We start from the raw sequence: 24,260 nt of genomic DNA on the forward strand, positions 1-24,260 counted from the left end.
ATCACCCTTCTTCTTGGTCAAATAGCCCTTACACAGCCTGGAGGTGTGTTGGGTCATTGTCCTGTTGAAAAACAAATGATAGTTCCACTAAGCACAAACCAGATGGGATGGTGTATCGCTGCAGAATGCAATGGTAGCCATGCTGGTTAAGTGTGCCTTCACGGTGGGAACCACACATGCGGAGATCATCCGTTCACTTATACTGATTTTCACAAAGACTTGGCGGTTGGAACCAAAAATCTCAAATTTGGACTCAGACCAAAGGACAAATTTCCACCGGTCTAATGTCCATTGCTCGTGATTGCTCATATCTCTTCTTATTATTGGTGTCCTTTAGTAGTGGTTTCTTTTCAGCAATTTGACCATGAAGTCTCCTCTGAACAGTTGATGTTGAGATGTGTCTGTTACTTGAACTCTGTGAAGTATTTATTTGGGCTGCAATTTCTGAGGCTGGTAACTCTAATGAACTTAACTCTGGGTCTTCTTTTCCAGTGGTGGTCCTCAGGGGAGCCAGTTTCGCCATAGCGCTTGCTGGTTTTAGTGACTGCACTTGATGAAACTTTCAAAGTTCTGGAAATGTTCCGCATTGACTAACCTTCATGTCTTAAAGTAATGATGGACTGTCGTTTCTCTTTGCTTATTTGAGCTATTCTTGCCATAAGATTGACTATAGGGCTATCTTCTGTATACCATCCCCTACCTTGTCACAACACAATTGATTGGCTCAAAAGCATTAATAAGGAAAGAAATTCCACAAATGTACTTTTAACAAGGCACACCTGTTAATTGAAATGCATTCCAGGTGACTACCTCATGAAGCTGGTTGAGAGAATGCCAAGCGTGTGCAAAGCTGTCATCAAGGCAAAAGGTGGCTACTTTGAAGATTCTCAAATATAACATATATTTTCACGTGCGCCGAAAACAACAGGTGCATCTTACAGTGAATTGCTTACTTACAAGCTCTAACCAATAGTGTGGGAAAAAAATAAAAAAAAGTGTGTGTGTGTGTGTGTGTGTGCGTGTGTATGTGTGTGTGTGTAGGTAAGTAAAGAAATAAAACAACAGTAAAAAGACATTTGAAAATAACAGTAGCAAGGCTATATACAGACACCGGTTAGTCAGGCCTATTGAGGTAGTATGTACATGTAGGTATGGTTAAAGTGACTATGTATATTTGATGAACAGAGAGTAGATTTGTTTAACACTTTTTTGGTTACTACATGATTCCATATGTATTATTTCATAGTGTCACATTCTGACCTTAGTTCTTTTGTTATGTCTTTGTTTTAGTATGGTCAGGGAGTGAGTTGGGTGGGTTGTCTCTGTTAGTTTTTCTAGGATTTGCTATTCCTGTATTTGGCCTGGTATGGTTCTCAATCAGAGGCATCTGTCAATCGTTGTCCCTGATTGAGAACCATATTTAGGGAGCTTGTTTTCTATTGTGTTTCGTGGGTGATTATTTTCTGTTTTCTGTTGTGTGTCTGCACCAGCCAGAACTGTTTTCGGTCGTTCTCTTTGTTATTTTTGTTATTTCCGTGTTCATTTAATAAAAATGGACACATACCACGCTGCACCTTGGTCCTCACCTTCTTCCACCAACAACGGCCGTTACACATAGTTCTGATGTCTTCACTATTATTCTACAATGTAGAAAATAGTAAAAATAAAGAAAAACCTGTGAATGAGTAGGTGTGTCCAAACCTTTGACTTGTACTGTATGTATAGAAATAAATGTAACCTCTTGCAAGGCATGCCTCAATATGTTAATGAGCCAGAAACAACAATACCATGCACCCACTAGTGGTCAAATGTTTTTGGTGCTCCAAAAATACAGTAAGGTACTGTATTCTGTGGGTTGGATTTACAGTGCCATTTGAAATACAATATTACCATTTCCTCTGTAGTAATGGTGCAAACATAACAGTCCGTTTATTCACTGTGGCACCCAGAGGCTGCAGTATAGCGAAAGCCTAATCATTACAACAATTATTATCTAGGTGATATTTTTCATCTTAATGAATTTTTTTAACAGTCTGAGCTTCATGCACCTCGCCTGCAATTGAAAATGTGAATCTATTGTAGGCCTAAGTTATTACTGTAATATACATTTTTACTGTAATAACAATAATAAGTATTTTTCAGCATTTTACCCATCATGCAGTGCAATCTATAGCTTTAATCCAATAAAACATATTCAGGGTATTTTACTGTGCATCTTACAGTGCTTTACTGTTGAAATTACAGTAAAGTCTTATAGTGTACAGTGTAAGTCTTACATTTACATTCTGCAATCGACTTACGTACTAATCACATTCAGGGAGTCAAGTCAACTATCAACTCCAGTAAATTCCAGAACTGAGTACAATTTTAATTCATGACTTCATGAGATCTACGGACAATTTTTGAAACCAAGAACTGAATTCCAATTCATTCTACGAATTGTCTGGAATTGAACACGTTAAACATGCTACTAATGAGGTCCTATTTGTCTCCCAAGGGAGTTCTAAACCCTTTAGTTATATCACTCTGATCTCAGTATTATTCTATGTGTCTACTGTGACACCTTGGTGCATACTAATTAGTGCACTATTGTGATGCTGTCGAACGCCTAGTGCATTATTAGCTCTAACAATGGCCATTCAACACCGGCAAAATACCTGTCTTGTCGTCTCCGTGGAGAGTTTTGTCTTGTTTAAGCCATAATTCATTTTTCTTTTCATCTCCGAGGAGGAGATGGGGATGAGAATGCTTCAGGAAGCCTGTAATTGTGACTGCTATCAAACTGCAGTAATTTTCACCAAAGGCTTTTCTCAAAGGACGGCCCATACTGATTCCACTGAGGAAAACTCCTCTTGTACTGCCTTAGAAAGACTAAACATATATCAGTATACAGTTAGTTTATACTGTTTACTGTGTATACTGTACTTACTGTATAAGTAATTGGTTACAGTGTTTACATTAAAGCGTTGTAGTTTTACTGCATCAAAGTACATTAAGATCTTTCCTTAGAACATTTTCTGGCAAGGACACAGACAGGCTTAGTCTGAATAGGCGGTGGTGCGTTACATCTTTACTAATTAGATGTGCTTAGATCCTGGCTGGTACTCTTGGTCGGGTTGGACAGCCCAGCCCTGGTGCCTGCTGACATGTCACAGAAATATGACAGCGTCTGTGCAATGTGACAAATCGGCAACTATAGCCTACAGCTCTCTGTCTCAACAGGAGCAGGCTGGGGAGGTCCCCAGGGGTCTGTCCTGTCTTTCTCTCTTTTCCTCTCTCTCTCCCTCATCCCTCGTGTCCCTCTGTTTTCTTTGTATGAGTCGGCCCTCCTTCACACATGCGCCTCATGTCCGAATACACACAGGCTGGCAGGCAGGCGTACAGGCTGGCAGGCAGGTGTACAGGCGTACAGGCTGGCAGGCAGGCGTACAGGCATACAGGCTGGCAGGCTGACAGGCAGGCATGCAGGCGTACAGGCTGGCAAGCAGGCATGCAGGCGTACAGGCTGGCAGGCAGGCATGCAGGTGTACAGGCTGGCATGCAAGCGTACAGGCTGGCAGGCAGGCATGCAGGCGTACAGGCTGGCAGGCGTACAGGCTGGCAGGTAGGCGTACAGTCTGGCAGGCAGGCATGCAGGCGTACAGGCTGGCAGGCAGCCATGCAGGCGTACAGGCTGGCAGGCAAGTATGCAGGCGTACAGGCTGGCAGGCCATTCTGTTCGCACCGTTCCGGCCATTATTTTAAGCCATCCTCCCCACAGCAGCCTCCTGTGATGCACACACTCTTATGCACATGTACACACCCCCACACACACACACACACGGGTTGGCTGTACAGTGCACTATTTCAATTCCAAGGGATTGTGTGTGTGCATTCAAAAAGAAGGAGGGTATTCTATTAGATTGGAGCCGGCTGGAGAGGGGAGTGAAGGAGGGAGGGAGCTAGAGGATGAGATAGGCAGAGAGTTGCAGTGCTTCATTTCAACTGTTCTGCACTGTGGCTTTTCAATTTGATTAAGAGGCTCCATTTCATACAGGCTGGATGCTGTGTGCCATTCAGAATGAAAATGGAAGCGTTCGCCGGGACAGACAACTACCCCATGTCTCCTTCTGAAGGATGATCAGCGGACAAAGGCAATCGCGGCTTGTTGTGCACTTTCACGTCCCAAATGGCACCCGATTCCCTATATGCTGCACTACTTTTGACCAGGGCCAATAGGGCACTATATAGGGTAATGCACTATTTGGGACACACTCTTTTTGTTGGGGTGGGAAACGGGAGAGGGCACCCTCTGGTAAAGAGCTGGGTGTGGTTTCTGGTCAAGAGTAGTCCACTATTTAGGCAATAGAGTGACATTTGGGACGCACATTCTTTTCAGCTGTGGAAAACGGGAGAGAGCACTCTCTGCATGGCAAAGTGTCGGGTGTTATGACATGATGATGATACTTTTGATTTCTTCTATGGAAGTCAAATACAATTAACAGATATGCATGGAGATTCACCGAAATGAAACGCATCACAATAGAGGAACAGTAGTTCAAATGCCAAAATGGAATAGATGATGTGTTGTGAGTTGGGAGGATGATACAGAATGAGCTCTTTTGGGATATCCGTGTGGGATTTGCCGTCTCCTATACGGTATGGACACCCCCATCTAGGAGTTAGTCAGTCAGCGGTCAGTGGTATATTTTCAGCCACCAAAAGAGCCTGCAGCATAATGGTCAGAAATGGTGACCGAGAGCCAAGGGGAGACATCAATATTGTTCAGAATGTTATTGGAATAACCTGTCATGGCTCCTTTCTGTTTACCTCCTTTGGTCTGATACGGCAGTCATATCCTTTTGCTTTGATCGATTGTCCTTTAATCACTTAACAAAGCAAACTTTGTCATTGTGTTTTATTTTCGGCCCCAGAAGGGTAATCTTATTGGAGAAATGAATCATGACAAATAGGCGTCGCTAGGGCACTGTAATTGTCCCACCTTTTCTAGGTGAAAAGGGAGGTGCTAGTATATACACTACTCAAAAAAATAAAGGGAACACTTAAACAACACAATGTAACTCCAAGTCAATCACACTTCTGTGAAATCAAACTGTCCACTTAGGAAGCAACACTGATTAACAATAAATTTCACATGCTGTTGTGCAAATGGAATAGACAACAGGTGGAAATTCTAGGCAATTAGCAAGACACCCCCAATAAAGGAGTGGTTCTGCAGGTGTTGACCACAGACCACTTCTCAGTTCCTATGCTTCCTGGCTGATGTTTTGGTCACTTTTGAATGCTGGTGGTGCTTTCACTCTAGTGGTAGCATGAGACGGAGTCTACAACCCACACAAGTGGCTCAGGTAGTGCAGCTCATCCATGATGGCACATCATGCGTAGTGTCCAGAGCATGGAGGCGCTACCAGGAGACAGGCCAGTACATCAGGAGACGTGGAAGAGGCCGTAGGAGGGCAACAATCCAGCAGCAGGACCGCTACCTCCGCCTTTGTGCAAGGAGGAGCAGGAGGAGCACTGCCAGAGCACTGCAAAATGACCTCCAGCAGGCCACAAATGTGCATGTGTCTGCTCAAACGGTCAGAAACAGACTCCCTGACTGCCATTAGGTACCGAGATGAGATCCTCAGACACCTTGTGAGACCATATGCTGGTGTGGTTGGCCCTGGGTTCCTCCTAATGCAAGACAATGCTAGACCTCATGTGGCTGGAGTGTGTCCAGTTCCTGCAAGAGGAAGGCATTGATGCTATGGACTGGCCCGCCCGTTCCCCAGACCTGAATCCAATTGAGATCATCTGGGACATCATGTCTTGCTCCATCCACCAATGCCACGTTGTACCACAGACTGTCCAGGAGTTGGTGGATGCTTTAGTCCAGGTCTGGGAGGAGATCCCTCAGGAGACCATCCGCCACCTCATCAGGAGCATGCCCAGGCGTTGTAGGGAGGTCATACAGGGACGTGGAGGCCACACACACTACTGAGCCTCATTTTGACTTGTTTTAAGGACATTACATTAAAGTTGGATAAGCCTGTAGTGTGGTTTTCCACTTTAATTTTGAGTGTGACTCCAAATCCAGACCTCCATGGGTTGATAAATTTGATTTCCATTGATTTGTGTGATTTTGTTGTCAGCACATTCAACTATGTAAAGAAAAAAGTATTTAATAAGAATATTTCATTCATTCAGATCTAGAATGTGTTATTTTAGTGTTCCCTTTATTTTTTTGAGCAGTGTATAATGAAGTTTGAGGTCTTCCAATTCCAAGCAACCTTATGGTTTTATGGTAGGAATGTGCCACTATCTGAGATACATTTCAAAAAGGGGTCTTAATGACGCAATGATAAAACTATTTAATACAGTAAAGGGGATTAGAACACCCTGCCCCCCTCTAATCCTTAACCTTTAGTCCGGTCTGTGTCAGGCGATAGTGTCACTGGGCCCGACTTAGTACATTTCCATTATGGGCAATCAGACGTTAGTCATTTACAACAATAACAATGTCTAGACTGTATTTCTGATCAATTTGATGTTATTTTAATGGACAAAAAAAGTGCCTTTCTTTCAAAAACAAGGACATTTCTAAGTGACCCCAAACTTTTGAACGGTGGTGTACATACTGTACATTTTTCTGCACTTCCTTTGCTTTCTCACCCCATTTAACTCTTGCCTCTGCTTGAACCAGTGATGCAATGCAATCACACTCTGGTTCAAAGATAGCACCGAAAGGTCAGAGCAGGTGTCCTCTTCAATTTAGATGCTGTTTTTGACAATCAGATGACGAAGACGCGTCTTTGGCTGAAGAATGTCCTTGATTTCCCATCTCTGCCTGAAAAAGTGTTTCTTTAACAGGAAACATGGTCATGCAGCACATAAATCTTTCATACTGAAATTTGTGCCGCACAAAGATTAAACATTCTGCACTTTGTAGGGTCCACTATTAGTTATATGGCTTTATTTATGCATCCATCTTCATTCACTGTTCATGTTTTTTTGCCCTGTTGATCTGAATGCATTATTTGTGAGGGACAGTTGATGTGTGCCATGTGCAGCAGAACAATAACACAGATATTGTCATCCCTAAGCATTGATTTAGTGCAGAGCAGTGTTTCTAGTTTGTACTTCTGACTCCGGCCCATGGGATATTGCTCAAATAGTCCTCAAAAGAGGACTATACTGTATTTTCCCAATCTCTGACACCAGACCGATTGGTGAGATATCCCTCCACCCTCAGACACTGATGCACTGTTGAGTTTGGTTTCTGTTTCTCTAACATCCTCCTGTCTTTTTTTTCCACCAGGCAACCACTGAGCAAAAGAAGCTGAGCCATGCTGGATCCTCCCTCTCCGAGAGCAGTGGCCGACTCCCTCAGATAGCCATGAACACCTGCAAGCACAATGGCGGTGTAGTGAGACCACTGGGCAGCCTGGCGTCGTCGCGGCGCAACCTAGCAGAGCTCGACTCCGAAACACAGCCCCTCCAGACGCTGCACAGTTCTGGCCTGGAGGTGGTTGTTTCCAAGGGAAACAGTGAGGACCCCGGCAAGGCGTCCAACGAGAGCCTGGTCAGGGACGGGAACGGTGCTCCTGTGAAGAAGAACAAAGACATCGGCTATAGACTCGGCCACCGGAGGGCGCTCTTTGAGAAGCGAAAGAGACTCAGTGACTACGCACTCATCTTCGGGATGTTTGGGATTGTCGTCATGGTGACGGAGACGGAACTGTCCTGGGGAGTTTACGGCAAGGTAATTAGTGTGGGTGGTCTTTTTGTTTGTTGCCTACCTCCAATACTATTGGGTCGTTCCACATATAGTGTACGTTTTGCGTCCCTTAGATATTTTAAGTATACTGAACAAAAATATAAACGTAACATGCAACAATTTCAACGATTTTACTGAGTTACAGTTCATATTAGATAATCAGTCAATTGAAATACATTCATTAGGCCCTAATCTATGGATTTCACATGACAGGGCAGGGGCAAAGCCAATCAGGTTGAGTTTTTCCCCACAAAAGGGCTTTATTACAGACCAAAATACTCCTCAGTTTCATCAGCTGTCCGGGTGGCTGGTCTCAGACGATCCCGCAGATGATGAAGCTGTATGTGGAGGTCCTGGGCTGGTGTAGTTGCACGTTGTCTGCAGTTGTGAACGTACAGTGCCTTCGGAAAGTATTCAGACCCCTTGACTTTTCCACATTTCGTTACAGACTTATTCTAGAATGAATTAAATTGTTTTTTTCCCTCATCCATCGACACACAATAAGGTATTTCTGTTATTTTTGTTATCTTTAATACATTTGCAAAAATATCAAAAAACCTGTTTTCGCACTGTCATTATGGGGTATTGTCTGTAGATTGCTGAGGAATTTATTTGATTAAATTTACATTTAAGTCATTTAGCAGACAAATTCATTTTTGGAATAAGGCTGTGGAAAAAGTCAAGGGGTCTGAGTGCTTTCCCAAGGCACTGTATAATAAATACAGGTGAGCTTTTTCTACTCATTTTAGCCATTTCTGGTGTTTTGTGTTGGAAAACTCGGTGCGTTGAGCATAACATAACATGCCAACCTGTTACTCAATAGATAGATAGGATAAGCTAGAAATGTTTAAACAGAACATTTTTTGGGGTGAAGCTTGTATTTAATTGCCCCTCCCTGTTATACACAACAAGCTTCCATTCCCCCTGTCACAAGCGGATTCATGGCTGATTTAAGATGAAAACATCAACCCTGTTATTTTATTTGGCACTTTATTGGCTCGTTGTATTTTTTATTCTACGTCTTGAGATGGTAAAATCATGTTTTTCATTAAATTTCTCTTTGTCAGAATGTTAAAATTAGGTGACTTTTCTTTTCCTTTTCTTTAAAAAAAACTTCACTACCCAAAACGTACTCTATCGGTGGAATGACACTCCTATGCTATGTGTAGATATGTAGTAATGCTAAACATGGTGAACACACAGTCAATTTCATAAAGATACAGTGCCTTGCGAAAGTATTCGCCCCCCTTGAACTTTGCGACCTTTTGCCATATTTCAGGCTTCAAACATAAAGATATAAAACTGAATCAACAACAAGTGGGACACAATCATGAAGTGGAACGACATTTATTGGATATTTCAAACTTTTTTAACAAATCAAAAACTGAAAAATTGGGCGTGCAAAATTATTCAGCCCTCTTAAGTTAATACTTTGTAGCGCCACCTTTTGCTGCGATTACAGCTGTAAGTCGCTTGAGGTATGTCTCTATCAGTTTTGCACATCGAGAGACTGAAATTTTTTCCCATTCCTCCTTGCAAAACAGCTCGAGCTCAGTGAGGTTGGATGGAGAGCATTTGTGAACAGCAGTTTTCAGTTCTTTCCACTGATTCTCGATTGGATTCAGGTCTGGACTTTGACTTGGCCATTCTAACACCTGGATATGTTTATTTTTGAACCATTCCATTGTAGATTTTGCTTTATGTTTTGGATCATTGTCTTGTTGGAAGACAAATCTCCGTCCCAGTCTCAGGTCTTTTGCAGACTCCATCAGGTTTTCTTCCAGAATGGTCCTGTATTTGGCTCCATCCATCTTCCCATCAATTTTAACCATCTTCCCTGTCCCTGCTGAAGAAAAGCAGGCCCAAACCATGATGCTGCCACCACCATGTTTGACAGTGGGGATGGTGTGTTCAGGGTGATGAGCTGTGTTGCTTTTACGCCAAACATAACGTTTTGCATTGTTGCCAAAAAGTTCAATTTTGGTTTCATCTGACCAGAGCACCTTCTTCCACATGTTTGGTGTGTCTTCCAGGTGGCTTGTGGAAAACTTTAAACAACACTTTTTATTGATATCTTTAAGAAATGGCTTTCTTCTTGCCACTCTTCCATAAAGGCCAGATTTGTGCAATATACGACTGATTGTTGTCCTATGGACAGAGTCTCCCACCTCAGCTGTAGATCTCTGCAGTTCATCCAGAGTGATCATGGGCCTCTTGGCTGCATCTCTGATCAGTCTTCTCCTTGTATGAGCTGAAAGTTTAGAGGGACGGCCAGGTCTTGGTAGATTTGCAGTGGTCTGATACTCCTTCCATTTCAATATTATCGCTTGCACAGTGCTCCTTGGGATGTTTAAAGCTTGGGAATTCTTTTTGTATCCAAATCCGGCTTTAAACTTCTTCACAACAGTATCTCGGACCTGCCTGGTGTGTTCCTTGTTCTTCATGATGCTGTCTGCGCTTTTAACGGACCTCTGAGACTATCACAGTGCAGGTGCATTTATACGGAGACTTGATTACACACAGGTGGATTGTATTTATCATAATTAGTCATTTAGGTCAACATTGGATCATTCAGAGATCCTCACTGAACTTCTGGAGAGAGTTTGCTGCACTGAAAGTAAAGGGGCTGAATAATTTTGCACGCCCAATTTTTCAGTTTTTGATTTGTTAACAAAGTTTGAAATATCCAATAAATGTCGTTCCACTTCATGATTGTGTCCCACTTGTTGTTGATTCTTCAAAAAAAATACAGTTTTATATCTTTATGTTTGAAGCCTGAAATGTGGCAAAAGGTCGCAAAGTTCAAGGGGGCCGAATACTTTCGCAAGGCACTGTATATGTGTATTAAAGTAACAAAAACAAAACAGGATGGCCTTTTTGAATGGTTTGATTTCGTATTGGAATAGACAACTGCTGCCGTATCAGAGGGCAGAGCTTGGCCAAACGACTGTCTTCATTAGGCTGCTGATGGTATCCTGAGAATTCAAACAAGACGCTGCACAATCAAGCAATAGAGAGAGCTACTTCCAAGTGTCTGACCCCTGCAAACAATAATGAGTTGTTAGGACTTCCCCAGGTTTTCTCTAGTTCCCGGTTGGTTCCGTGGACGTCCCCGAGGACGTTTTTAGGAAATTCTTGGGACATTGTGTCCCCAAAAGAACGTTCCCTTAGGACCATCACACAATGTCCTAAGAACTAGTCAAATGACATGGTCCTCAGTGACGTCCTGAAATCGTACAGGGAACCAAACAAAGGTCCCCCAGAGAACGTTCCCTTTGGGACCATCACGCGATGTGATAACAAGATAATGTAGCGGCAAAACCGTATACGGACCTAATGCGAAGGTCATCGAATGTCCTCAGGACGTCCAGTATTTGCTGGGACATTATCTCTGACCAGCGCATGGGAGTGTCAGGACAACCCAACATGGGGGCAGGCTGCTGTAATTTCACAGTTTTTTTATTAACATAATTGGCGAAGCAAAGGGAAATTCTAAACTGATCTGGGGATATCTAAAAAAAGTTAACAGGGAAAGACCATAGTAACACTGCAAAAAGACTAGAAATCAGGGTGAATAACAATCTAACACCGGATGCAGTCAAAATAGCAATAGCCTTCAATTCCTACTTTATTGACTCTGTCAGGGTACTGACACAGAACCCCTCCACTGGTTTCTTGGGCTCAGTGCTAGTGAATGACGCTCAACCTGTCTTCATCATAAGGGAGGCTTCTGAGTCAAAGGTGAACAAGGTGATTAGCTCACTAAAGAACTCTAAAGCCAAAGATGTGTTTGGGCTGGACTCTACCTTTCTTAAAAACTACAAAGAGTCACTCATTGGCCTCATTACTAAGGTCACCAACACATCTATTGGTCTCTGTGTGTTTCCAAGGGTATGGAAGTCGGCCATAATAACGACCATCTTTAAATCAGGCGACCCTGCTGACGTGAGTAACTACAGGCCCATTAGTATACTGCCTGTGGTGTCAAAGGTTGATGAAAAGTGTATAGCAGAAAAACTGATTGCCCACCACAACAACAGCCCCTTCACAATACACTCCATGCAGTTTGGCTTCAGAGCGAAACACTCCACAGAAACGGCCAACTGCTTTCTTCTGGAAAATGTGAAGTCCAAGATGGACAAAGGGGGCGTTGTTGGGGCTGTGTTTCTGGACTTAAGGAAGGCTTTCGATACTGTTAACCATGAGATTCTCATCACAAAATTGTCCAGTTCAACTTTTCCCCTGATGCCTTGAGATGGATGAAATCATACCTTGAAGGCAGAACTCAGTGTGTCAGAGGGAGCAATGAATTGTCGCCCACTCTTAGCTATGATGTGGGCGTGCTCCAAGGGTCAATACTGGGGCCCTTCCTGCTCAGCCTGTACATTAATGATCTGCATTCTGTCTGTACTGGGTCTGAAGTTCAAATGTATGCAGATGATACAGTGATACAGTGGGGCAAAAAAGTATTTAGTCAGCCACCAATTGTGCAAGTTCTCCCACTTAAAAAGATGAGAGAGGCCTGTAATTGTCATCATAGGTACACTTCAAAATGAGAAAAAAAATCCAGAAAATCACATAGTAGGATTTTTTATGAATTTATTTGCAAATTATGGTGGAAAATAAGTATTTGGTCAATAACAAAAGTTTATCTCAATACTTTGTTATTTACCCTTTGTTGGCAATGACAGAGGTCAAACGTTTTCTATAAGTCTTCACAAGGTTTTCACACACTGTTGCTGGTACTTTGGCCCATTCCTCCATGCAGATCTCCTCTAGAGCAGTGATGTTTTGGGGCTGTTGCTGGGCAACACAGACTTTCAACTCCCTCCAAAGATTTTCTATGGGGTTGAGATCTGGAGACTGGATAAGCCACTCCAGGACCTTGAAAGGCTTCTTACGAAGCCACTCCTTCGTTGCCCGGGTGGTGTGTTTCGGATCATTGTCATGCTGAAAGACCCAGCCACGTTTCATCTTCAATGCCCTTGCTGATGGAAGAAGGTTTTCACTCAAAATCTCACGATACATGGCCCCAATCATTCTTTCCTTTACACGGATCAGTCGTCCTGGTCCCTTTGCAGAAAAACAGCCCCAAAGCATGACGTTTCCACCCCCATGCTTCACAGTAGGTATGGTGTTCTTTGGATGCAACTCAGCATTCTTTGTCCTCCAAACACGACGAGTTCAGTTTTTACCAAAAAGTTCCATTTTGGTTTCATCTGACCATATGACATTCTCCCAATCTTCTTCTGGATCATCCAAATGGTCTCTTGCAAACTTCAGACAGGCCTGGACATGTACTGGCTTAAGCAGGGGGACACGTCTGGCACTGCAGGATTTGAGTCCCTGGTGGCATAGTTTGTTACTGATGGTAGGCTTTGTTACTTTGGTCCCAGCTCTCTGCAGGTCATTCACAAGGTCCCCTCGTGTGGTTCTGGGATTTTTCATCACCGTTCTTGTGATCTTTTTGACCCCACGGGGTGAGATCTTGCGTGGAGCCCCAGATCGAGGGAGATTATCAGTGGTCTTGTGTCAGGATTTGGCCAGGGTTGTTCCGGGTTTTGGTCAGTAGATGCCCCCATTGTGCTTTTTGTCCCTATGTTTTTCCCTTGATCCCCATTATTATTTGCACCTGTGTCTCGTTTCCCCTGATTGTATTTAAACCCTTTGTTTCCCTCAGTTCTGTGCTCTGTGTTTGTATGTTAGCACCCTGCCCTAGTGTTCTGTGTGCTCTTGTCGATTCCGGGTGACGTTCTTGTGGTATTCTGTTTTTTGTTTTTGTTTATTTTTTGGTGAGTTTCTTTTGAGGTCTTTTTGTGTTTTACCTACCACCTTTTGGATTTGCCATTTTTTGTATTTTAGGATTTTTTCTTTATTAAATACACCGTCTTAAGTACTGCTGTGTCTGCCTCATCTTCTGGGTTCTGCTGTCTATTCGTGGCTCAGTTGGTTAAGTGACTGTTTCTCACTCCGGAGACCCAGGTTCGAAACTGGGTCCTGACAGTCTTGTATGTCGTCCATTTCCTAATAATTGCTCCCACAGTTGATTTCTTCAAACCAAGCTGCTTACCTATTGCAGATTCAGTCTTCCCAGCCTGGTGCAGGTCTACAATTTTGTTTCTGGTGTTCTTTGACAGCTCTTTGGTCTTGGCCATAGTGGAGTTTGGAGTGTGACTGTTTGAGGTTGTGAACAGGTGTCTTTTATACTGATAACAAGTTCAAACAGGTGCCATTAATACAGGTAATGAGTGGAGGACAGAGGAGCCTCTCAATACTTATTTTCCACCATAATTTGCAATAAATTCATTAAAAATCCTACAATGTGATTTTCTGGATTTTTTTTCTCATTTTGTCTGTCATAGTTGAAGTGTACCTATGATGAAAATTACATGCCTCTCTCATCTTTTTAAGTGGGAGAACTTGCATAATTGGTGGCTGACTAAATACTTTTTTTGCCCCACTGTATATGTGCATGCAAAGAGCAAACAACAAGCTGCACAAGAACTCACTACTGTAATGGTCCAGGTTACAAAGTGGCTCAGTTACTCCTGTTTGCATCTCCATGTGAAAAAAACTGTTTGCATGTTCTTCACAAAGAGGGCAACAGATGATACTGAGCCAGATGTCTATGTGTCAGGGGAGAAGCTCCAGGTGGTATCTGATTTTAAGTACCTTGGCATCATACTTGATTCCAACCTCTCTTTTAAAAAGCATGTGAAAAAGGTAATCCAAATAACCAAATTCAACCTAGGTAATTTCCAATATTTACGAAATTGTTTGACTACAGAGGTAGTCAAACTGTACTTCAAATCTATGATACTCCCCCACTTAACATACTGCTTGACTAGTTGGGCCCAAGCTTGCTGTACAGTATTAAGACCTAGTCAGTCTGTCTTACAAACAGGCTCTCAAAGTGCTTGATACAAAGCCCAATAGCCATCATCACTGTTACATCCTCAGAAAGCTCCTGAGTTGGGAAAATCTTGTGCAATACACCGACGCATGTCTTGTATTCAAGATCCTAAATGGCCTGGCTCCCCTCCACTCAGTATTTTTGTTAAACAGAAAACCCAAACATATGGCAGCAGATCCACAAGGTCTACCATGAGAGGTGACTGTATAGTTCCCTTAAGGAAAAGCACCTTTAGTAAATCCGTTTTCTCTGTGAGAGCTTCCCATGTCTGGAATACACAGCCATCAGACACACATAACTGCACCACATATCACACTTTCACAAAATGCTTGAAGACATGGCTAAAGGTCAATCATATTTGTGAACATGCACACAGCATGCTACACAGGCTGAGCTACACAAGCTGTATGTTGCCGCTTTCCATGTCTGTTGTCTGTTGCTTGTGAGGTGTGAAAACACTTAGTTGCTTTTATAAATTTTGTCTTGCTGCTTTTTGCTTTATGTTGCTCTGTCTGTATGCTACGTCTTGCTTGTCCTATGTTGCTCTGTCTGTATGCTATGTCTTGCTTGTCCTATGTTGCTATTGTCTATTTTGTAATTGTTTTTAATAACCTGCTCAGGGACTGCGGTTGAAAATTAGCTGGCTGGCTAAAACCGGCACTTTTACTGAAACGTTGATTAAAGTGCACAGTCCCTGTCAAAATAGAATATACTCAATAAACTCAAACAGTCACATCGGCCTGGTCGTGACTCCCAGACCTAACATTCGCTCTATCAACCAATCAATTTTGATTTGGGCAGTGCTTTCTGTCCAGACATTTTTTCACAGTGCACTTGGAGAAAGGTTCAGCCCCAATGTTTACAAGGCTGCACTGTTGGCTAGCATCACCACATAGTCAATGCTACGAGCCAGCATTGATTGCCCTAAGTAATAGCTGGAACGGCTACTCTATTTTATTTTTTACAACTGCATGAGGTAAAGATACAGCAGCAATGTGTTGGTCAAGTCCAGCCAATTCCATAAATTGATTTGAATTGAATTGATGAATCCAATATGGCCTATATGTGTTTATAAGGTTTCTAACCTGCAAACGAAAATAAGTCGTTAGGACGTCACCAGAACTTCTACGAAATGGTCGCCAGGAGGTTTTGTCTAGTTCCCGGTTAGTCCCGGGGACGTCACCTGATGGTTGCAAAGAAAGACCCGTTACTCAATATTTTGTTGAAGCACCCTTGGCAGCGATTAGAGCATAGAGTTTTCTTGGGTATGACGTTACAAGCTTGGCACACCTGTATTTGGAGAGTTTCTCCCATTCCACTCTGCAGATGCTCTCAAAAAATAAAGTTACACACAGGGAATGGGCACCCTAGCTTCATTAGAAATCACCCCTTGTTACTGTTGCCAATCCCATCAAGGACCTGATTGGTGAACCTCTGATCCATTCACAGCTCTTTGTCTTATTTATACAGTAATTATTATTCAACGTGTCCTCATCTGGAATTTAAACTCACAATCTCTTGGTTCTCAGCTGCTTTCTTTGGTCCTATGGCTACCACGCTGTAACAGCATGAAGCGAGCCCGTGCACATGCACAGATATTTTGTGGGACCGTGTGTGACTGTGTGAGAGCAACATCTTGCATCTCGCTCATCTCAATATCTGCGGCGCTGCTCGTAGCAACGTCATTTCGCTGAGTCTACCTTTAAGAGAAAGTATTATGTTTATCATAGTGATAAAAGTACCCACCTAATTATTATCATACTTGTAAAGTGAAAGTACTAAAAAGGTCCTGACATGGTCCTCAGTGACGTCCTGATAAACGAAATGGAATTACAGTACACAAAGGACCACCAGAGAACGTTCCCTTGGGACAATCCTGTGACGTCCTCATGACCACCACGAAACGTCCCCTTGTGATCATTGAATGTCCCATGGAAAACGTCCTCTCAGAGCCAAATATGAACCTTTTCGTAATGTTCCCTGATGGACATCAAAGTACCTCATTATTACGTTATACTGCGACCAAACCCAGACCTGTTCTGAACGTCCTCTTATGGTCCCTAGGTAAACGACATGTTTTAATGTTCCTAGAACATTCTCAGAAGGAAAACCTTTAAAGGGACCTAATGGGAATGTCACCTAATTTCCTTAGGACGTCCCCTGTTTGCTGGGTGTTAACCAATTGTTTTAGAAAATGTAGATTCATTTTCGGAGTTGACCTAAGTTGAAATTGAACTGACCCCATCCCTGAGCGACAGGGCACTCATCCCACATAATACGGGCAACAATACGAATGAACCATTTTCTATCTTGCATGTCACATCACATGGGAATCAAGGTTTTCTGAGCCCTTAAGGAGGGGAATGCGTTAAAGTGAGTGAGCTTTGGGACTGAAAAAACCTTGAACTTCTGGCAGGTGGATTAATTGGTTTACTCAATGTTATTTCACTGGGGACTTCTCAAAACAATTTCAGACATTAGGGTGTCTTGGGAGGTACCAGAGACCTGAGGGGCAAAGCAATTTAGTTGATTGCCAAAAATACATTCGCTAATTTTCTCTCCGCCTACTATGTCTGTTGGCTGCATGGTCAGTGTAATGGCTCACATTCTAATGCATGCTTCCTTGACCCCACCCCAAGAGAGCATATCAATATCCATTTACAACGACTTGGACGCCTGAGGGCCTTGACAACCTAGTAATGGGCAGCTTTTACAATCGCTAGTGACATTTATGAATGATTCCCGTTGTTGTTTTTGTCGCTGTTGTCAGGATCGTGATTACAACCCCACGTCATTACCATAACACATTTTACTCCCCACCACTATTACAGCTGATTTATCAAATTGCTTTTTACCCACAGAGGGAACTCGAGTAGTGCAGGCCTTCATTCCAAAGATCTATGATTCCTTTTATATGCGTTGCTGCTCTAGCATCCAAACGACCAATTCATCACTCGCACCACTCATCTAGGGTCACGTCTTGCTAATGCCAGGATATGCACAACAGAACTGCGCCGTTTCTGCATCTACTATTAGATTGAAAATACCTCTCTCCCCTCTTAGTGGCAGCGTTTATGAATTAGTAGTTAGCATTCTGTAGGCAGCCAATGTTTCACCTCTACTTTCTGCCACTGCCATGTTTGAGACAACACTTTGTGGTGCTCTCTCGTTAGGTTTTAAGCTAATAAAAGGTGGTTTCAGTGTTTCTCTGCTACTACAGTCACTCCAAAGAAGTTAAAAGTTGGAAGGATTTATTTGCTCCATCTAGAAATCTGAAATCAACATGCTTTGCCCACCATTTTTTATATTTAACTAGGCAAGTCAGTTAAGAACAAATTCTGATTTACAATGACAGCTTAGGGACAGTGGGTTAACTACCTTGTTCAGGGGCAGAACAACAGATTTTTACCTTGTCAGCTTGGGGATCTGATCTATCAACCTTGTGGTTACTGGCCCAATACTAACCACTAGGCTACCTGCTCTAACCACTAGTCTACCTGCTCTAACCAGTAGGCTACCTGCTCTAACCAGTAGGCTACCTGCTCTAACCAGTAGGCTACCTGCTCTAACCACTAGTCTACCTGCTCTAACCACTAGGCTACCTGCTCTAACCACTAGTCTACCTGCTCTAACCAGTAGGCTACCTGCTCTAACCAGTAGGCTACCTGCTCTAACCAGTAGGCTACCTGCTCTAACCACTAGGCTACCTGCTCTAACCACTAGGCTACCTGTTCTAACCACTAGGCTACCTACTCTAACCACTTGGTTACCTGCTCTAATCACTAGTCTACCTGCTCTAACCAGTAGGCTACCTGCTCTAACCACTAGGCTACCTGCTCTAACCACTAGGCTACCTGCTCTAACCACTAGTCTACCTGCTCTAACCACTAGGCTACCTGCTCTAACCACTAGTCTACCTGCTCTAACCACTAGGCTCCCTGCTCTAACCACTAGGCTACCTGCCACCCCATTAAGACTGCTTGAGACTGATTGACACAGGTGAAGATTTATTAGGCAGTTTATATGAATGTTTTTAGGTATGACCCATGTATGACCACTCTTCTGAAAGTCAACATAGGTTCTACACGAATCATCAATAAAGAACTAAATATATTGTTCATATATTTTCTGTATTTATGTTTGTCGTCAATATTACTGTCTCTAAAAAAATATTTTATGTCTTTGTCTCTCACTGCAGGAATCTTCGTACTCATTTGCACTGAAATGCCTTATCAGCCTTTCCACTGTTATATTGCTTGGTCTTATAATAATGTACCATGCCCGGGAAATCCAGGTGAGTCAAAACAATGGAACAATGTTGCAGGAAATACCATTTCATTATCCCGTCATTTATGTAGTGGTGTGGTGATTGCCTGAATTGCTCGAAAATTACATTTCATGGATGCAGTAATGCATGCAGTGTAATTGAGTTGGATTATCTTATTGCATTGATTATGACGCCTATTATTAATAAATCGTAATATTAAAAGTTTTTTTATAGATTTTTTTTAGGATTCAACCATTACACAGCTCAGCTTAATTGGGCACATTAGATATTTTACTGTCCTTCTTCAGTTGATTGATATGATGATATTTACTGAGAAATTGTGAGACAACAATGCAATGTACTCTCAACAAGGTGCCCTCTGGTACTTATTTTAAGACCATATTTTAAATGAGGAGGGACGTCTATTAAATATTTGATCATGTTTGTACGGTCTAAAAACCTGGCATAAAGCTAAGCACGGTGGAGCAATGTGTACCCACACTGCAGTAAGAAACTACCTGCTTATATAATTACCTGGTAAATGCATGGGTTTAGCACCGCATCTGTTTAGTGTGACCAACGAAGATGGTCAAATAAAGCATAACTGAGCTATTTTGTGCTCCTCTCCAGCTGTTCATGGTGGACAATGGGGCGGATGACTGGAGGATAGCCATGACGTACGAGCGCATCTTCTTCATCGTGCTGGAGCTGCTGGTGTGCGCCATCCACCCCATCCCGGGCCATTACCGCTTCACGTGGACGGCGCGGATCGCCTTCACCTACACGCCATCGACGGCCAATGCCGACGTGGACATCATCCTCTCCATTCCCATGTTCCTGCGCCTCTACCTGATCGGCCGCGTCATGCTGCTGCACAGCAAGCTCTTCACGGACGCCTCGTCGCGCAGCATCGGCGCCCTCAACAAGATCAACTTCAATACGCGCTTCGTCATGAAGACCCTCATGACCATCTGCCCCGGCACCGTGCTGCTTGTCTTCAGCATCTCCTCCTGGATCATTGCCGCCTGGACGGTGCGCGTCTGCGAGAGGTAAACAACAGCTAGGGAGTTCCCTAGAGAGGGAAAACCTCTGCCGCACACCACAGAAACGCACGCCCCACCGCTGTGCACTGTGTGTGTCGGCACTCCCCTGTCTCTCTTTCTCCCTCAGTCTCATTTTCTGTTATCGGTGTCCTGTTGTGTTGTCCCCCCCCCCCCTACACACACACACACACAAACACACACTACTGACTGAGTGAGAGAGAAAAAAACATGAGTTTCATTAGCTCAGCGATCACTACACGAGTCCCTACTCCTTGTTTTTATGCTATTTTAGCAGCTTTTCCATAATTCATGAGTGTCTAATTGTTTGTTTGCTGAATGGTTTGTTTTGGTAATGCTGAGCAGCCCCAAGGATCCCCGTTCCCTCCAAAACTGCACATCAGGCTTTATCTCAAGGGGGCGGTGGGGATTCTCACAGATTCTCAGAGAAAAGGGAGGAGGCAGGGAAGAGTGTACTTATTTTTTTTTCAGACCCCGCGCTTTATGCCGAGAAAATTTGAAGTTTATAATTTATTTGATGTTAAGTTGTTTAGTTTGTAGGGGCTGAGGGAGGTGGGATGGGTTGACGTCAGCTCCCGTAAGGCTCATTATGAAAAAAGGGCTGCAAGTCAAAAAGTCAAAGAGACAAATCAGTCAACAGGAATGCTCACTGTCAGTCTGCCATGTTGTCAGTCAGTCTTTCGGTCAGTTGCTCTCCTACGTCTTGCCTGCTTTTTTATTTTATTTTCTCCCTTTCCCTCACACTTCCTCCCGTACTTCCTCCCTCTGTTAACACCACTAACAAATTCCCCCTGCACCCTCGAGCCATAGGGTCCAGCAGAGAAAAGAGTGTTTGACCTTTGGGTCCACCTCCACATGAAAAGGGAAAGCAGTAGGGTGAGGCGCAACTCGCATCCAAGTTCACCAAGTAGTTTTGTTGGCACACATTCAAAAGAACACTCGATTCATCATAGTCTACAGGAACGAATAGCGTTTTGCTGAAGTTACTTACATGACACTATTTTAAAGTGGTACTGTAACAAGGATGGATATACTGGTATTTAAGTCTTAATTTAACAATGAGAGATACATGTGTTGCCAAATACAATGGAAATCATGAATCGAAAGTATGGATGGCATTGTTGATGGTGTTTTATCTGTCTAGTAATTTCCCAACACTACAAAGGAAAAACATAGAACCACAGAGAAATGTAACCAAGCTCTTTAGTAAATATTTAACGGTATCTATGGTACTACGGATACGTATGGTACTTGAGCCCAACATGCGGCTGGGGTCAACACAATAGAGTGGCTAATAGGGTCAGGAGAAATGATATCCCCATCACCACTCCGTGCCAAACTAGTCCGCAGCAGTGCATGTTATATGAGACAGTCCAATTATGGGTTCAATTTGAAAGTAACATGTTTACGTGTGTTTGGGTGTGTATGTGTTTGTCTTGTGTGTGTGTGTGTGTGTGTGTGTGTGTGTGTGTGTGTGTGTGTGTGTGTGTGTGTGTGTGTGCGCGCGTGTGTCTATAATGTTATGTTGTACTTTCTATTTCCCCATTATGCTGCTCCATAGGGATACCATGTGAGTTCTCGCTCTCTAGTGGAAAACGCATCATTTTGCACCGAGCTGGCGCCACTGCTGCCCTGAGTGGGGGAGGGAGGGGCGGGGGGGCACCCCAAAAAAACTGCTATCCTTTCCAAACAGAGTATGGCAAAGGAGGACTAGGTATTTCCCTATTAGCTGGCATGAATGTGGCACCTATATATATATATATATATATATATATATATATATATATATATATATATATATATATATTTATATATATAAAAAATATATAAAAAAATGTGATCAGAAAAAAAAAAAATCCTGGCCTTTAGTGGCTAGGAGCATAGGGGAAACCTATGATTTGAACAGCACTTTGAACCAAACGTCTCTTTCTAAACTGTTTTATGGTAGCAAAAAGGAGGAGGCGGAGGCGGAGAGAATTTGTGATAAAAATGGAGAAGCTCCTTCAAGTCACCTTCACGAGCAAGCCTGAGAGCAATTCTCGTTTAAAAAAAATGTATTCCTCTTCCTTATGTAAATGTTATAGATCCATAATGTGCCCACTCTTTCCAGCATCTACTTCAAAGATTTTGCTGAGGAACAAAAGGTTTTTAGTCCTTTGGGTTCACACACATTGCCATTTCATTATCTCCCCTCACAGAATTGATTGAGTGATGTCATAATGGTTAGGTATTCAACAGGCTTTTGTCACTTTTTACCAGCTGATTCAGTTTGCTCCAGACGTGGCAAAGGAAATTCATCTGAGATAAATATTCACACAAGACATCCGTGCTTATTTGAGGTGAAAATAAATGTCAAGTCATTTGTCTGGTCAAAATCGTTAGTGTGGATTTGAGCTTGATTTGGACACATTTGTTAACCAAAGTTCTAACATTTAACCATATTATAATAACCCCATTAACCCATAAACATTAGACGAAAAGCTCTACAGCTAGGATGGGAAATAGTGAGAGTGCTGCTATGCATTCTAGCACAGTTTCAAAAATGGAGTCATGAGGAGATTGTTTTCTTCGAGGCAAAGGCAGTCTCCAGTTTGAGGTTTCAAAACATGGATAGAGTGATCACCCGTGAAACAGCATGGGAGTCTTCATGTTTACTGCTCTCGATCACATCATTCCAACTCACCCAAAAAAGAGGCGCTTGTTTTCCAAAGTGCTGGGTGTGAGTTAGGAAATGAATCTGCTGGTGCGCAGTTACATTGGCCACGCTCCTGAGCCAAAGGGCCGAACGATGTGAGATTGGACAAGCACAGAGTCTATCTGCAATACACCTAGATAGGGGGGAAGGGTTGACACATGGTGGGAGGAGGGAAGGGGTGGGTGGCGGAGTAGGCAGGAACCCTGACGGTAGAGTAGATGGAACCACTGCTGGTCACTGCAGCTCCACAGCTCCCTACTTTATCTAAGCTCCTCAGTCTTTTGGCTTTCCTATCAAACTCCCTCCCTTTTACGTCATGATCCTTTATGGATATCCTCTTAGTGTAACCATCTAACGTGGCATGCTTGCAGTTTTTCCTCATCCTCCCCACTTATTTCTCTTTCCTTATCCATAACCAGCAGGCCTAATCCAGTCAGAACTCAGATACACTTGCATGCCTTGCCTGTCTCCCTTCTGGTCCTATCTCTTCTCTCCAACTCTCTCTCCCTCACTCTCTCTCACTCTGAAAACGAAACACTCTTCTTCGAGGCTACATGAGACCGTTGTTTTTCTTCTCAGTGTCCCTTTGGACCTCTGGCCATGTAACAAGCTTTGGAAAGTCAGGAGACTTTCCCTTGCAACAGATGAACAGGGTTGAGTTACTAGCCGGTTACTGACTGATATCCAGTGTGTGTTGTTGTCACTCGGTCAAAAGATACAGTTCACAGCAAGGGTGGAATCCTAACTTGAGATACATGTGTGCTTGAACTTGAACTTTCACGACAACTCAAAAGTTTTGTGTAAATTTGTGTTTGGGTAAAAAGTTCACGTTCTGTGTACTTTTCTCAAGTTTGGATTTGGCTGTTAATGAAGTACAGGCCATATCCTGACTTGAACGATATGTGTGTGAAACTTTGAAATTCCACAAAGATTTCATGAAGGATACGTGGGTCTGTTCAAGTTCAAGAAATGGCCCTCTTGGATTCATTTGCCTAGCCTTTCATAAACTCTCAACATGTTCTCATTATGTGGTGATGTAACATTTAACTCCATGTACACAAACTGAACACACTGTATGTTGTGAGAAAAATGGTCCAGGTAGACTTCTAGACCTTCAAGATAAGTTATTCTGAGTTGTATTTTGTGTACTATTGGAGTATACCCCCACACTCTGTATTCATCATGCCATTGATATTCCATGCAGTATTATTACTGACAATGGACAAGCTTGACCTAACAACATTCAGAAACATGGAGGATGTTTATGTTTGTCAAAGATAGCTTTTGTAGTCACTACAGTACTTTTCCATGAGGCTATACACAAGCTTTCCTCTTCAGGCCAAACTTGCTGCTTAAAGGAGATATGTTCTGTGTTGTCTTGTACTATCTGATACTTTTGCTTGGTTTTCTCATTTTTTTGGTTGCGTTTGCTGTGGTATGGCTTGTTTCGCTTGCGGCGTAATGAGACTTAGTTTGAAATAGATTTTATTACAATTTCGTTCAGTCAATGGTCATGAAAAGAGAGAATTTCTAGAATGCTTGAAATGATTGCTAGAATCCTTGTG

The 24,260-nt window shown here is 42.9% G+C and overlaps 1 protein-coding gene across 1 annotated transcript in view; it reads left to right on the top strand.

Annotated features, from left to right (window-relative positions):
* The window catches only part of LOC135516291 (small conductance calcium-activated potassium channel protein 2-like), a 64,888-nt gene that overhangs the window by 15,508 nt on the left and 25,120 nt on the right, over window positions 1-24,260 (top strand). The window contains exons 2-4 of the mRNA XM_064940462.1: window positions 7,301-7,744; window positions 18,871-18,966; window positions 19,570-19,988. Of these exons, the coding sequence (XP_064796534.1) occupies window positions 7,301-7,744; window positions 18,871-18,966; window positions 19,570-19,988 (959 nt within the window). The remainder of the gene's footprint in view (window positions 1-7,300; window positions 7,745-18,870; window positions 18,967-19,569; window positions 19,989-24,260) is intronic.

This window comes from Oncorhynchus masou, chromosome 3 (assembly GCF_036934945.1).
Source record: "Oncorhynchus masou masou isolate Uvic2021 chromosome 3, UVic_Omas_1.1, whole genome shotgun sequence".
In the NCBI taxonomy this organism is placed as follows: domain Eukaryota; kingdom Metazoa; phylum Chordata; class Actinopteri; order Salmoniformes; family Salmonidae; genus Oncorhynchus; species Oncorhynchus masou.